Source organism: Buteo buteo, chromosome 24 (genome assembly GCF_964188355.1).
Source record: "Buteo buteo chromosome 24, bButBut1.hap1.1, whole genome shotgun sequence".
NCBI lineage: Eukaryota > Metazoa > Chordata > Aves > Accipitriformes > Accipitridae > Buteo > Buteo buteo.
Genome location: NC_134194.1, coordinates 20,772,732 through 20,784,616, shown reverse-complemented (window position 1 = coordinate 20,784,616; position 11,885 = coordinate 20,772,732). Strand labels below are relative to the sequence as shown.

The 11,885-nt window shown below is 60.0% G+C and overlaps 1 protein-coding gene across 1 annotated transcript; it reads right to left on the bottom strand.

Moving 5' to 3' along the window:
* Positions 1–5,722: 5,722 nt before the first annotated feature.
* On the bottom strand, positions 5,723–11,037 carry LOC142044271 (START domain-containing protein 10-like). The gene is made up of 6 exons (XM_075056522.1): positions 10,532–11,037; positions 7,034–7,181; positions 6,812–6,915; positions 6,577–6,694; positions 6,240–6,292; positions 5,723–5,935 (listed from the first exon to the last, which is right to left on the bottom strand). The coding sequence occupies exons 1-6, from the start codon at positions 10,694–10,696 to the stop codon at positions 5,723–5,725; spliced, it is 801 nt and encodes a 266-aa protein (XP_074912623.1). The 5' UTR covers positions 10,697–11,037.
* Positions 11,038–11,885: the final 848 nt, after the last annotated feature.

Sequence of the window (11,885 nt, the reverse complement as noted above, 5' to 3'; positions counted from 1 at the left end):
TTGCCATGGGGGCACCAGGCTTTCCTGAGATCCACACCCTGAGGCTGCGCTGCCGAGGGAGATCTTTGAAGTTTGAGGATGCATTTGGCTTAAACTGCTGTTTCTGCCTCTGGCCGCAGGCAAGAGGGGATATTCACTATATCCACCATGTCCTGGGACTGTGCAGGGTGCAGGTGCTGGGAAGGTGCTGCCAAATTGGAGAAAACAGGCTAAAAAGTTCATGCTGATGAGGGGAATGTTGGCAACACAACCCCCCCGCCCCGTGCTGCAGGGATGCTGGGGATGCAGCACCCCATCCCACTGCTGGTGCCCCATGACGATGGGGATGTGGAGTGAGCCGAGGGGCAGGGTGGCAGTGGGAAGTGGGGTGGCAGGGGGACATCGGTGCGGGGTTCTCTTCTGCAAAGAGCCTGTGCTTTCACCACCGGCCAACCCGGCTGCCTTTAACGTAACACTTTTTGCAAGAGACCCAGTGGGGCTGGCAGTTAGTCCGGCTCCGCTGTTACCCAACCTTGCACACAGAGGATGTCTGAGGCTGATATCTCACAACACCCTTCAGCCCTTCTCCATTCCTGATGGCAAAGCCGATAACCGCTCCTTGTCCTGTGAGGGTCCAGTTTCCTAGGGGCCCCCTTGCTCCTACTGAGCCTGGTCCTTCCCTGCCCCAGTGATGCTCCCAAAAGCCATGGCAGGGGGCTGGGAGCGGCGGCAGCCCCTGGTGTGGGAGGGTCACTCCATACAAGTCTCTGTGCCTGCAGCTAGGTGTGGAAAGGCAGTTTCTACTTATCACAGGCTCACTCCTACAAAGCAGAAGCAGAAATCAGCATGAGCCTGGCACAGCTTTTGCCTTCCTCCCCCTTCCATGCCAACTGCTCTGACGGGGGGTGATGCCTCTTTGGGGCTGGGGACAGCATGGGTGGCCCCATGGACCACCCTGTGGATGGGATGTGGAGACAGGGTACACAGGGACCCTTAAGGTGTGCAGGGACCCTCTGGCCCTGTACTGTAGACCATGCCATCCCACTGGGCTCCCATCTCTGCCTCTTAGAGGAAGCTGTTTGGCTAAATATAAGCACTGCCACTCACGGGAAGGTTGCTGAGGTCTGCGGTGTGAGGCTGGAGGGGCAGAGCAAAGGGTGCCGGTAGTGCCATCGTTTCCATCCTGCCATGCTGGAGGCCTTAGCACCAGTGGAGCACGCTCCTGCATGGGGCCAGATCCTGGCTCGCGGCTGTTTGGCACCCTGCAGCATCTCTATAGAACCCTCATAACCTGTTGCTGGGAGCAGTGCTCCTCTCTGCATGCTGGGAGGGCAGAGATGCGCTGCTGGGGAGGGAAACACTGTCTGAGGGTGGACGGAACATGCCCAGAGCTGCAAGTCTCAGTCCCATCTGGTGGCCCAGCGTGACCAAGAGCAGGGCCCAGCCACCACAACCCACATCCTGGTGGTTGCTGACAGGCCAGTTTGGTGCAGAAAACCTTCTGCCCTCCTCCTTTCTCCCTCCACAGTCACCTAAGTGCCAGGATTGGGGCTTGGTTCCCCTGCCGGGGGGAACCCCTGCTCAAGCACCTCTGCTGAGCCCCAGCACCCAGTTCCCAATGGGGACTGCCCCTTCAAAGAACCCAGCCAGGAGGACAGCTCAAGCCAGGGCATCCCCTAGCCATGGGACCACCCTGGAGCCAAACAGCTGGCATGGGGCTGTGTTGGAGGGGAGCAGGGCACAGCAGAGTGCTGGGGCAGCCGTGACGTGTGTGCTGTGGTCAGGTTATTTCTATAGCGCAGGTTTCAAAGCCTCTGCTTGATCAATTTGGTGTCTGCCAACCTGCTAATGCAATCTATATTTAGATGCTAGCCTCCTTGGGCCAAGGCAGAGAGCCCTGCTGTATCTATGGTTTTGTACAGCAGGAACGTCTTGCCTGGTCCCTGGAGGAGGCAGATGGGCAGAATCAGAAAACATGCCTCGGGTTGGGGGATTGGGCTTCATGCAGATGCTGGCAATGGCTGGAGGAAGCGAAGATCAAAGTGAAGGTTGGATCATTCCAGCACATTGGCCTGTGCAGTCCTTCCCCTTTCCAGGCAGCACCCATGCTGACACTGTCTTTCAAGGTCCAGGTGCCCAGCTGCCCATCCACCTATTCATCCATCCATCTACCCATCCATTCCTCCCTCCATCCCTCCATTAATTTTTTCCTTCCCTCCCTCCATGCACCCATTCTTCCTTCCCCCCTCCCTTCCTCACTTCCCGCTCCCTTCCTTCTTCATCCATTCACCCATCCATCCATCCCTAGCCATCAGCCTTTTCTGCACCCTGGGGCACCCTTTGCTCTACCTTCAGCCCTACCCACACTGGATTGTGCTGGGGAATGTGTGTGGTGATGGTGGGAGCATCTCTTGGAAGCAGGACGGGGTGAGGGACACTCAGGACTAGTAGCCAGAAGGCAAATGTCACATTGGACAGCTGGAAATGTGCAGTTGTGACTGAGCCTGGAGGGTTTGCTGGGGCATGGCAGAAAGCAGAGCCCCTGGGAGGGCTTTGTGGAGGAGTGGGGAGGGGGAAGCTGGAGGCTGTTGGGCTTGGAAACCTGCTAGACCTCTGCAGGCAAGAGCCCTGCTGAAGGCTAGTCCATGAGATAAGACGGGCTGCTGGGGGGGCTCCCTGCTGGGCTCAGGGTCCCACAGTGGGGGTGAGAGCTGCCCAAGACCTAACCGTGAGCTCAGGAGATGCAAGCATGGGACCCCGGGGATGGAATCATACCCTCCCCCAGCCGGAGCACATTTGACACTGGGGGCACTGGAGCAGGCTGCTGAGTTGTGTGTGGGCAGGACGGGGGGCTCACGCCACGCTCCCCCTGCCCCCCCATCCATTGGGCCGCCGGCTGACATCACAGCCTCCAGGCTAATCTCTTGTCCAGCAGCAGCTTCCCGTTTCCTTTCCAATCTCTGCACCACAGGGTGACTTGTCTCTGCTCGGGGCCAGGCAGGAAAAGCTGTCCAGCTGGGCTCTCATGTGGGGCTGCAGCCCCCACGTGTCTGTCCCTTGCTCCGCTGGGCTGTGGGCCACCCAGTCCCCCAGCATCCTGGTGAGGGCACTTGGGGGCCCGGTGCCCCCACACCCTGCCTCTGCCTTGCTCAGGTGCTTGGGGATGCTGGCGCACAGCCCCCTTCTTTGTGCCACAGGAAACCCAGCAGCGGCACATCATTCAGTAAGAAATCACCACGCTGCGGTTCCTGGCAACCCACAGGGTCTGGGGTAGCCCCCCTCCCCAGGCCCACAGGTTTCATCCTGCTCCCTGGTCAGGGTGATGCTGGGGGCCAGGAGCTCCGCTACAGCCTAGTGCTGGATGTGGACCAGTGTCCCTGCCACCCCAACAGCTGTTGTCGTCCCCATGCACTCAATGCCAACGCCGTCCTGGCCATTTTGGGGGGTGTCCTGGGCTGACATGTCACCAACCCCAGGACAGCATTCCCTGGGGCTGGCTGGGGACCGGGGAATCTCTGCTGGCGTCTCGGTGCTCAGGCAGCAGCTCCTTACACCTACTTAAGGCTGGCTAAAAATAACCCCTCAGCAGAGCTGCAGCCTGACTGCTGCAGAGAAACATCCGGGGAATGAGAAGAGACAAGGCTGCTTCCTGCAGCACCGAGGCCGTGCGGGGTGGTCTTCACCTCAGCACACTGTGGGCTCGGGGTGCCAGTGGGCTCTGCCCCATCAGGGCAGCACCCAAGGGTGTTTCTCCCCTTTGCTCTGGCCACAGTTCCCTGCCCAGCTCTACCACAATTATTCCAGTGTTATTGGGACAATCTGGGGCTGGGATGTCTCTTTTCACAGGTAAAATCCTCCCTGCCATGGGTGCCCTCCGTCCATTGACATGGTGGGAGCAGCACGGGGCAGAGGGGGACTGCCCCCCTCACCGTGAGCCCTGTGCATTGCGAGGGGGGAGCCTGCACATCTACTGCCCTTGGATTTTCCACATTTTCCCTGCAGAGGCAGCTTCTCGCCCCTGCTCTGCTTGCGCGGCCAGCCCAGCTGCAAAGCGTGGGAGCCAGCTGTCCCAACAGCCAGGACCTCCTCTCCCCTCCCCAGCACTCTCTGCAGTGAGACACGTGTGTCTGATGTCCCCCTGGAGCAGCACAGGGGACATACGTGACCTAACAGGGTGGCTAAAGGGGGACAGTGAGCATCTGTTCCCGGGATGCTGGGGTAGGCAGCTGGATGAACTGGGGAGGAGAAGCACAAGGTGTGTGGGGGGAAGCAAGCACAGGGCAGCAGCGCTCACAGCTCAGGGTGGGACCACAGGGGGTTGGGGTGACCAGGGAGTGTGAGGCTGGGACGGTCAGAGGGGCCCCAAAAGCCACAGTGGCAGTGGCTCTGGGCAGGCTGCAAGCCCTGGGTACTGCCAGGCTGTTGACCCCCACCACTGCCTAGGCAGAGCTCTGGCTGTGAGAGCGGCTGCCACGTCCTGGCCATGTTCCCTAGTCTTTGGTGGGACAGGTCTGGAGCTGAGCACTCCAGCACCATCAGCAGTGATGGCCCTGTTTACTATTGGCCTTGCACAAATCAGGCTTAAATTCAGCTGAGGCAGGAGCCCAGCAGCCGCAGGCAGCCTTGGAGCATGGGGGCAAGTGGGTGGATGGAAAATCCAGCATTTGTCAGTATATTCCCCCGGCGGCGTCCGTCTAGACTAATTTCCCGTTGTCCCATGGAAGCTGCCCCATGCCCATGCATGCCCACCCGTATACGTGTGGGTGTGCGGAGCCCAGCATCCACCTTTCCTGCCCCAATGCCAGCTACCTTGCTCCCTGATGAGGGTCACCCCTGGGTGCCGGGACTGCACGGCTGGACTGGCCCTCCCATCCAACCCAGGACCTAGCGCCTGGACAGCCTCGGGGTGCGCTTGGTGCCAGCTTCCTCGCTGTCCCGTGCCAGCCTGAAGCTCTCTCGCACACACACCAACCCCTTTATTGTTGTGCCAGAAACCACAGCAGCAGCAAACACTGAGAGAGTGGGACAGAGGCTGCCCAAGACCCCACTGCCAGGACAAGCCCCCCCCAAACACCACCTGGGGAAGGGGTCCCCAGAGCCAGCTGGTCTAGAGCCAGCCAGCCTGCAGAGGTGAGCCTGATGCCCAGGAGAGGCCCTGGGAGGGCTCCCTAAGATGGAGGAGGGTCACACAAAGCCTGGGGGGGCTTGGTGGGCTGGAGTGGGTCCAGCCTGATTGCAGGGCTGGCAGAGCTGGATCTCGGGCCAGAGAGTGTCAGTCCAAGCCCTGTGCTGCTGCAAAGCCTGGGCAGGACCCCCGAAGACCCCCCCCCCCCCCCCCCCCACTTCTGGACCTTTGAGGGACACCCCTAGAAGGTCTTACAGTGGCAAAGGGATATCCTGGTGCCACAAAAGCTCCTACCCACCCCATGAAGGGTTGCCCCTCTCTTGCCCTGCGCAGCCTCTCCTTGGGGCACCCAATCCCACTGACAGCTCTACCTCCTGCATGGACACATCTCCATGGGCACAGGGGCGACAAGGGTGCCCATCCTCCCTCTTTCCAGCACCCATGCTGCAGGTTCCCATGGGACAGTACCCTGCTGCCCAGGTAGGGGGGTCTATGGTGAAGGAGTTGGAGAGCAGACGTGACTATTGGGGTGCAGGGGGCCAAATTCCCACCCATGGCCCTTGGCTGCCAAGCCCCGGTCACGAGGGGTTCCCCCTGTGAAAGGGCTGCAGCGAAGGCTCAGGCCTCATGGTCACTGGTGCTCAGGTGGTCCTCGGGCAGCCCCGTCTCATCGATGTTCTCCAGTGAGTCGGCATGCTGCACCGAAAGCTCGGCCAGGCTGACACTGGGCAGCGTGTTCTGCTCCGGGTACACCCAGGGCTTGTATCCAGGGTCGTGCTTGCGTTTCCACTCTGGGTACTTCAGCCCAGCCTTGTAGATCTTCTTCATTGCCTGTGAGCAGAGTGGGTCCAGCCCGCCACGGTGCCCCAAGTCCCCAGTGGGGTTGGAGCCACCCTGGTGTCTGGGCACAGTTCCCCCATTGTTTGCTTTTTGGGGGTGCTGGGAGGGGATGGGTGTCTGGCTCAGACCACACGGCCCCAGCAACATGCCCAGTGCGAGCCCTGGGTCACCCAGTACCCGTCCTGTGAGCCCTGGGTCACCCCAGCACCCATCCTGCCCCTACGTAGGGGGCTACTTTGGGGCAGCTCATCCCTGATGCCTGTGCATCCCACCGCTGGCCACGCAACCTGCTTACCTTTGGTGCCACAAACTGGGAGACGCGATTCACAACCCACTTTGGCAGTGACCCTGCAAGAGCCCAGAGCCCCATCACTCAGCCAATCTGGGCCAGCCCCAGAGGAAGCACCATGAGCCTGCAGTGCCTGGTGCCAGACTGATCCCCCCCAGGGCTGATGGCACCTGCCCCATGCTGTGCCCTGGGAGAGGACCCCTTTCTTCCCTGGGTTGTCCCCACTTCCCAGTGCCCTTTGGACCTCCGGGTGATGGAAAGCCACGGTGGGCGAGCTCCAGGGGTACAATGGTACCCATCCCAGAGGAGGCACACTGCACCCTCCCCTCCTGCTGGCACTCACCGCGAGGGTCCACCTGGGTGAGATAATAGAGGATGCAGCCACCGGCACCATTCGCCTTGATCAGGTAACCTGTCTGCAGGGACACAGCCCTCACAAAATCCTTCCGGGGTGGGTATTTCTGCAGAGAGATGCCGTGCACCTCAGAGCATGCCCAAGCTGCTGCCCAGCCCTGCCTGTGCCTGCCGGGCCATGTGGGCAGCACCCCTGTCAGGGCTGGGGCCGGCCGGGGGCTCACCGGGTGCTTGACACTGTAGTTGATGATCATGTAGTCATTGCCCAGGGGCAGCCAGGAGCGCAGGGTGACGAAATCCCGGTTCTTCAGGGGGCTCGGGCATTTCCCTGCAGACAAACCCTGTTACACCCCAACCCATTGCCCCCATGGATCCACACCCACGCATGGGGCTGTGAGGTCAGGGAGGGGGGCCCTGGGGGTCCCCAGGGGCTGTGGGCTGCTCACAGGAGTAGTATCCCACGTCAGCGTTAACGGTCAGGCGCCCGATGTCATAGGTCTCGATCATGTTCGAGTCCCATTTCTTGCGGTAGCGGGTGTCATGCAGCACGTCGTAGAGCGTCTCGGCAGGGACGTCTTTGCAGGAGATGCGAGTCTGTGGGGAGACGGGCAGTTGGGCAGGGGAGCAGCACCCACTCCCAGAGCACAGAGCTGTGCCCATCTGGGGACAAGGACTTTAGGCTGTTCCCGTGTGTGGTGGCGTGCCCCCATGCTGCTATAAAGCCACATGTGTGTGTGCTGTGAAGGATGCTCTGCACATGTGGTGCAGGGCATGTCCCTGCTTCAGGACAGCCCAGGCAGAGCCACTGGCCCCGCTGCTGGCATGCAGCACAGTGCAAAGGCGGGAAGCCGGTGGGGGTAGAAGGACCCTCTACCCTCAAACGGAGCTGCCTGGTGGTCCAGGCTCTGTTGCCTTGGTACCCTGAGCCCAGCCCTGTCCTCTCACCCCCATGCTGCTGCAGGCCAAGAAAAGGGATGCTCCTGCCCTGGCACGATGCTCTCGGGCACAGGGTCCAGTCAGGGAGGTTGGTGGGGCCCCGGCTGTAACCAGAGCTGTGGAGCTGCCCGACCACGCCAGCGAGTGCATTATTGATGGTGCTGGCCGCCCCACTCATCTCAATGCCGGGAGGAAAGAGATGTCATCTGCTCCTTGTTAGAGGCCTTGCATCTTTGATGAGGTGTTCGGCGCTGTGTAATTGGAGATGGCCCTCTGAACGTGGCAGGTCCCATCAATCTCAGGCAAGCTTTCCCTGATGGCCTGGGTGCTGGACTCGTGCCCAGGGCAGGCTTGGAGATGTGCTGCACTCCCTGGGGCGCCGTGGGGGAGAGTGTGGGAGCACCCAGCCCCTTTATCCTGCTCCCCCTCCCCAGCCACCCCCTCCCAGCTGGGTGTGGAGGTGCTGCTGCTGCAGGGTGAAGGATGCCTCCAGCCAGAGGTGGAGCTCAGGATCCTCCTGGGCTCCTGGAAGCTCAAGTTATCATGGTGGGACCATTGCAGCCTTGTACCCACAAAATCCCCCACTAAAGCCTGTCCACCACCCCTCTCCAGCCACAGATGAACAGAAGCTGTGCAACAGCAGCACCAGGTGCAGCAGGCGGTCAACTGGGATGGGGAAAGCACAGAACCCAAAACCAGACCATCCACAGTGAATTCAGGTGGAAAAAAATCCAAAGGTCCAGCTGCTCTGGGAGTCTCCAGGTTATGCCTGCATTAATGGAAAGACTGGGGCTCTTCTGACTCCCAAGCCCCAGCCTGTGCAGCTCAGCTCTCCCTCACAGACTGGGTGGCATCCTCCATCCCACGTTTCAGGAAGGGTCCCTGGACAGTGCTAACCCCTGCACCATGCCCAGGCCCTCTCCAGAGCAGGAAAAACCACATCAAGGAGGTATTATCTGCAATGAAGCAGGCTGGGCAATGGTCCTCAGACGCCCCTGACCCTGCCTGGGATCCCCTTTCTATGGGGCTCGGTGGTGGCAAAGGGGGATATAACTGCATCCCCTCTGCCGGGCTGTGCTTGTTTGAACTCAGCTGGACTTCACGAGGTTCCTGCCAGCCCATCCCTCCAGCCTGTCCAGGTCACACTGGGCAGTAGCCTTGTCTCCAGCACTTCAAATGCTCTCCACACTTCAGTGCTGTCTGCACACTCACTGAGAGGATGCTCGATTCCATCATCCCAGTAACAGGGTGGGACACAGCAACTGGCCACCACCTGGTCTCTGCACTGTGACCACCATGCCATGAGCCTAGTAGTGAGCTGTTTTCCATCCACCTCATCATCCACTTCTCCAGGCCAGATCTCACCAATGTGGTGATGAGGAGACTATGGGAAACCCTGTCAAAGGCTTTACTAAAGTCAAGGTACAGGGTTTTTACTGTTCTCCCCATACCCACACAGCCAGACTTCTCATTGCAGGAAGCAATCAGGCTGGTCAAGCATGATTTGCCCTTGGTAGGTCCCTGCTGCTGTTACTACTGCCCTTGTCCTTCAGGACATGGCTTCCAGGAGGATGTTTTCCATCACCTTCCCAGGGATGGAGGTAACACAGCAGCCCATAGTGCCCTGGAGCATCCTTCTTGCCCTTCTGGAAGACAGATGTGACATTTGCCTCTTCCCAGTTATCAAAGACCTCCTGCAGTCATCAGGAGTTTTCAAAGAGATGTTGCCCAGACCCCTCAGCACCCCTGCATGCATCCTGTCTGGTCCTGTGGACCTCCACATGTCCAACTGACTTAAGTGCTCCCTTATCCCAGCCCAGAAGCTCTTCCCTGGCTCATGGTGGCAAGGCGGCACGTATTGCAGCTACACCTCTGCAGAAAGCGCCGCTCCTCCTCTTCACCTTGACCCTGAAGGGCCTCCATCTATGGCAGCATTGCAATCAGTGTGTGCCCAGCTCTTCCTTGTGTCTCCCCAGCTGCATGTGCTGGTGAGCAGGCACCCAAGATGGGCTGCCAGTTACTCTGTGTTCAGGAGAGCGGTGCAAGAGCCTCCTCCATCATACTGTACACCAGGTGCCTCCTCACCACCTCCCCATGCCTTCCCTGCCCTTCAGGTGGTAGTAAACCTTCCCTGACACTCCTAGTTGAAAGCTCTCTTTATTGGGTTGGCTGTCCGATAGGTAAGATGCTTTGGCCCTACTTGCTTAGGTGGATCCCATCCCTGCCCAGCAGTCCTGATCCTCAGTGGCCAGAAAAGCCAAAGCCGAGCCCTGCCCGTGACTCCAGCCATGGAGCCAACCCTTGACCCATAGGATACTCCTACACAGGGCTTACCCTGTGATAGGGCTCCCATGCCCCTTGCCACCAGCATCCTGTAACCACTCTTGATGTACTCAGGGTGACCTGGCAGTGTCGCTGGTGCCATATGGATGAGCAACAAGATGTAACAACCTGAGGGGTGGTTGAACCTCACTACTCCCTCTGCAGCACCCCAGATCTGGCCCCTGGCAAGCAACAAACCTTCCAAAACAGCACACGAGGGCTCTGTGGGATGCTCATCCAGTGCAGGATGTGAGGTGATGTGCCCCAGGGTGGTGTGGCTGGGGGAGAGGCACCAGGGAGGCATCCCGCCAGCCTGTCCCATGCCCGGGGGCCCCTGGCAAGGCCATCTCCATAATGTAATCAATCCCAGGGCCTTCCCGCCTGTGTCTGGATTAAGGGTAGCTGCAACATGAGCCCGCATGTGTGCATGCATGGCAGGACACTGCAGCAGGCATCCTGGCAGGTCGAGAGGCTAAAGCCACAGGGCAGGCAGTGAGAGCCTGCAGAGCAGCTTGCCAGCTGGGGAAGTACCTCTGGGGGACTAACCCCACCAGCCCCAGCATTTGGGGCAGTAACACCCCCAGGCAAGCTGGACCAGGGTGCTCCCAGGGACCCTTGGGAGCAGCTGAGCACACAGCTGGGGCAGGGAAGGGCTGGCAGTCCCGCAGCTGCAGGCATCTGCTTACCTTGATTTTCTGCACGGTGCAGCTTTCCTCCTGGCCCTGACTCCACACGGTCACACCAGCCTTGTTATACCGACAGTGCCAGCCCTCCAGGCTCTCACACTGATCTCTGAAGGAGCTGAAGTCGGAGTCATCCGGGATATAAACCATGTCCCCTCCTCTGGACATGGGGCTGAGCTGCTGGACCCAGGGCACGGGCACTGGCTGCAGGCAGGCTCCTTCTGCCTCACCTCCTGGGAAAGCCAGCTCTGCCCTTGAGCTCTGCCTTGCTGGGTGCCTGCTGTAGCTCACATCATCCTCTGATCTCCAAGCCCGTGCCCCCGGAGTGGGCACCAGCTGCCCAGGCACACTGGGATGGGCAGAGACCTCCAGCCACCCCAGCCACGCTGCGCCACACAGAGCAGCAGGGAGGAAGGCTCCTTCCCTGCAGTTGCTATCGCAGCTGCCGAGAGCTCAGATGTCTTCTCCGGCTGGCTAACCAGGATCACATTTCTCTCCGGCTGGCTGTCAGCTCCTCTATTATTCAGCAGGTAGCAGTGCGCAGGTGGCTCGGCTTTCAGGGCAGAGCTGCCCCCGGCTCCCTGAGCCCCCCGTCCCTGCTGGCCCTGCTCTCCCCTCACCAGCACGCTGGCAATCTCTGTGCCTGACTTTGCAGCACCAGCTCGCTGGCGGGATCAGCTGATCACCTGCCAGGAGAAGCGGCCAGGCCTCCCAGCAGCACGACAGAAGTGATGGGCTTCAGCATCAGTGGGATGCAGGCCAGCGTGGGTCCTGGCGTGCCTGGGATGGGGCTGTGGTCCAGTGCACAGGACCTTGGCTGTCAACGTGTCCTGGGTCTGTGGGGTGGGCTCCTGGCATGGGGAAGGGAAAGAATTTGCATGTAGGGAGGTTGCCCCTCACTGGGCTCACAGGATCCTGGTGATGCTGGTAGGAAGGCACCCCTGGGGGTCTCTAACCCCCACTTCTGCTTGGAGCAGAAACACCACCAGCACAGGGTAAGGTCACCCATGGCTTTACCCAGCTATGCCTTGAAGGATGGACTTGTCCCACCTCCCTGGTGGCAAGTCCCACAGCTGCACCACCTCCCCAGAAAAAAACATAATAATAATTCCTACTGTCCAGCCTGAAGCCGCAACTGATGTCCGTTGTCCTTTCTTACACCTCATGACCTACTGAGAGAGATTGGCTCCATTGCCTTTGCATCTGCCATCCAGGTAGCTGCGCGATGCCAGTAGATCCCAACCCACCCCTCTTATAGGTCCAGTCCCCAGCCCTGCCAGCAGCATCTGCTGGTCCTTCTCCAGCTCCTCCACCTCTCCCTGAACTGGGGGGCCAATCTGGGCACAGCACTCAGCTG

Coding starts and splice junctions, on each gene's coding strand:
- LOC142044271 (XM_075056522.1), bottom strand. CDS start 10,696: ATGTCCAGAGGAGGGGACATGGTTTATATCCCGGATGACTCCGACTTC. Junction 7,182..10,531: donor GCACCGTGCAGAAAATCAAG/GTAAGCAGATGC, acceptor GTCTCCCCACAG/ACTCGCATCTCCTGCAAAGA. Junction 6,916..7,033: donor TGACGTGGGATACTACTCCT/GTGAGCAGCCCA, acceptor GTTTGTCTGCAG/GGAAATGCCCGAGCCCCCTG.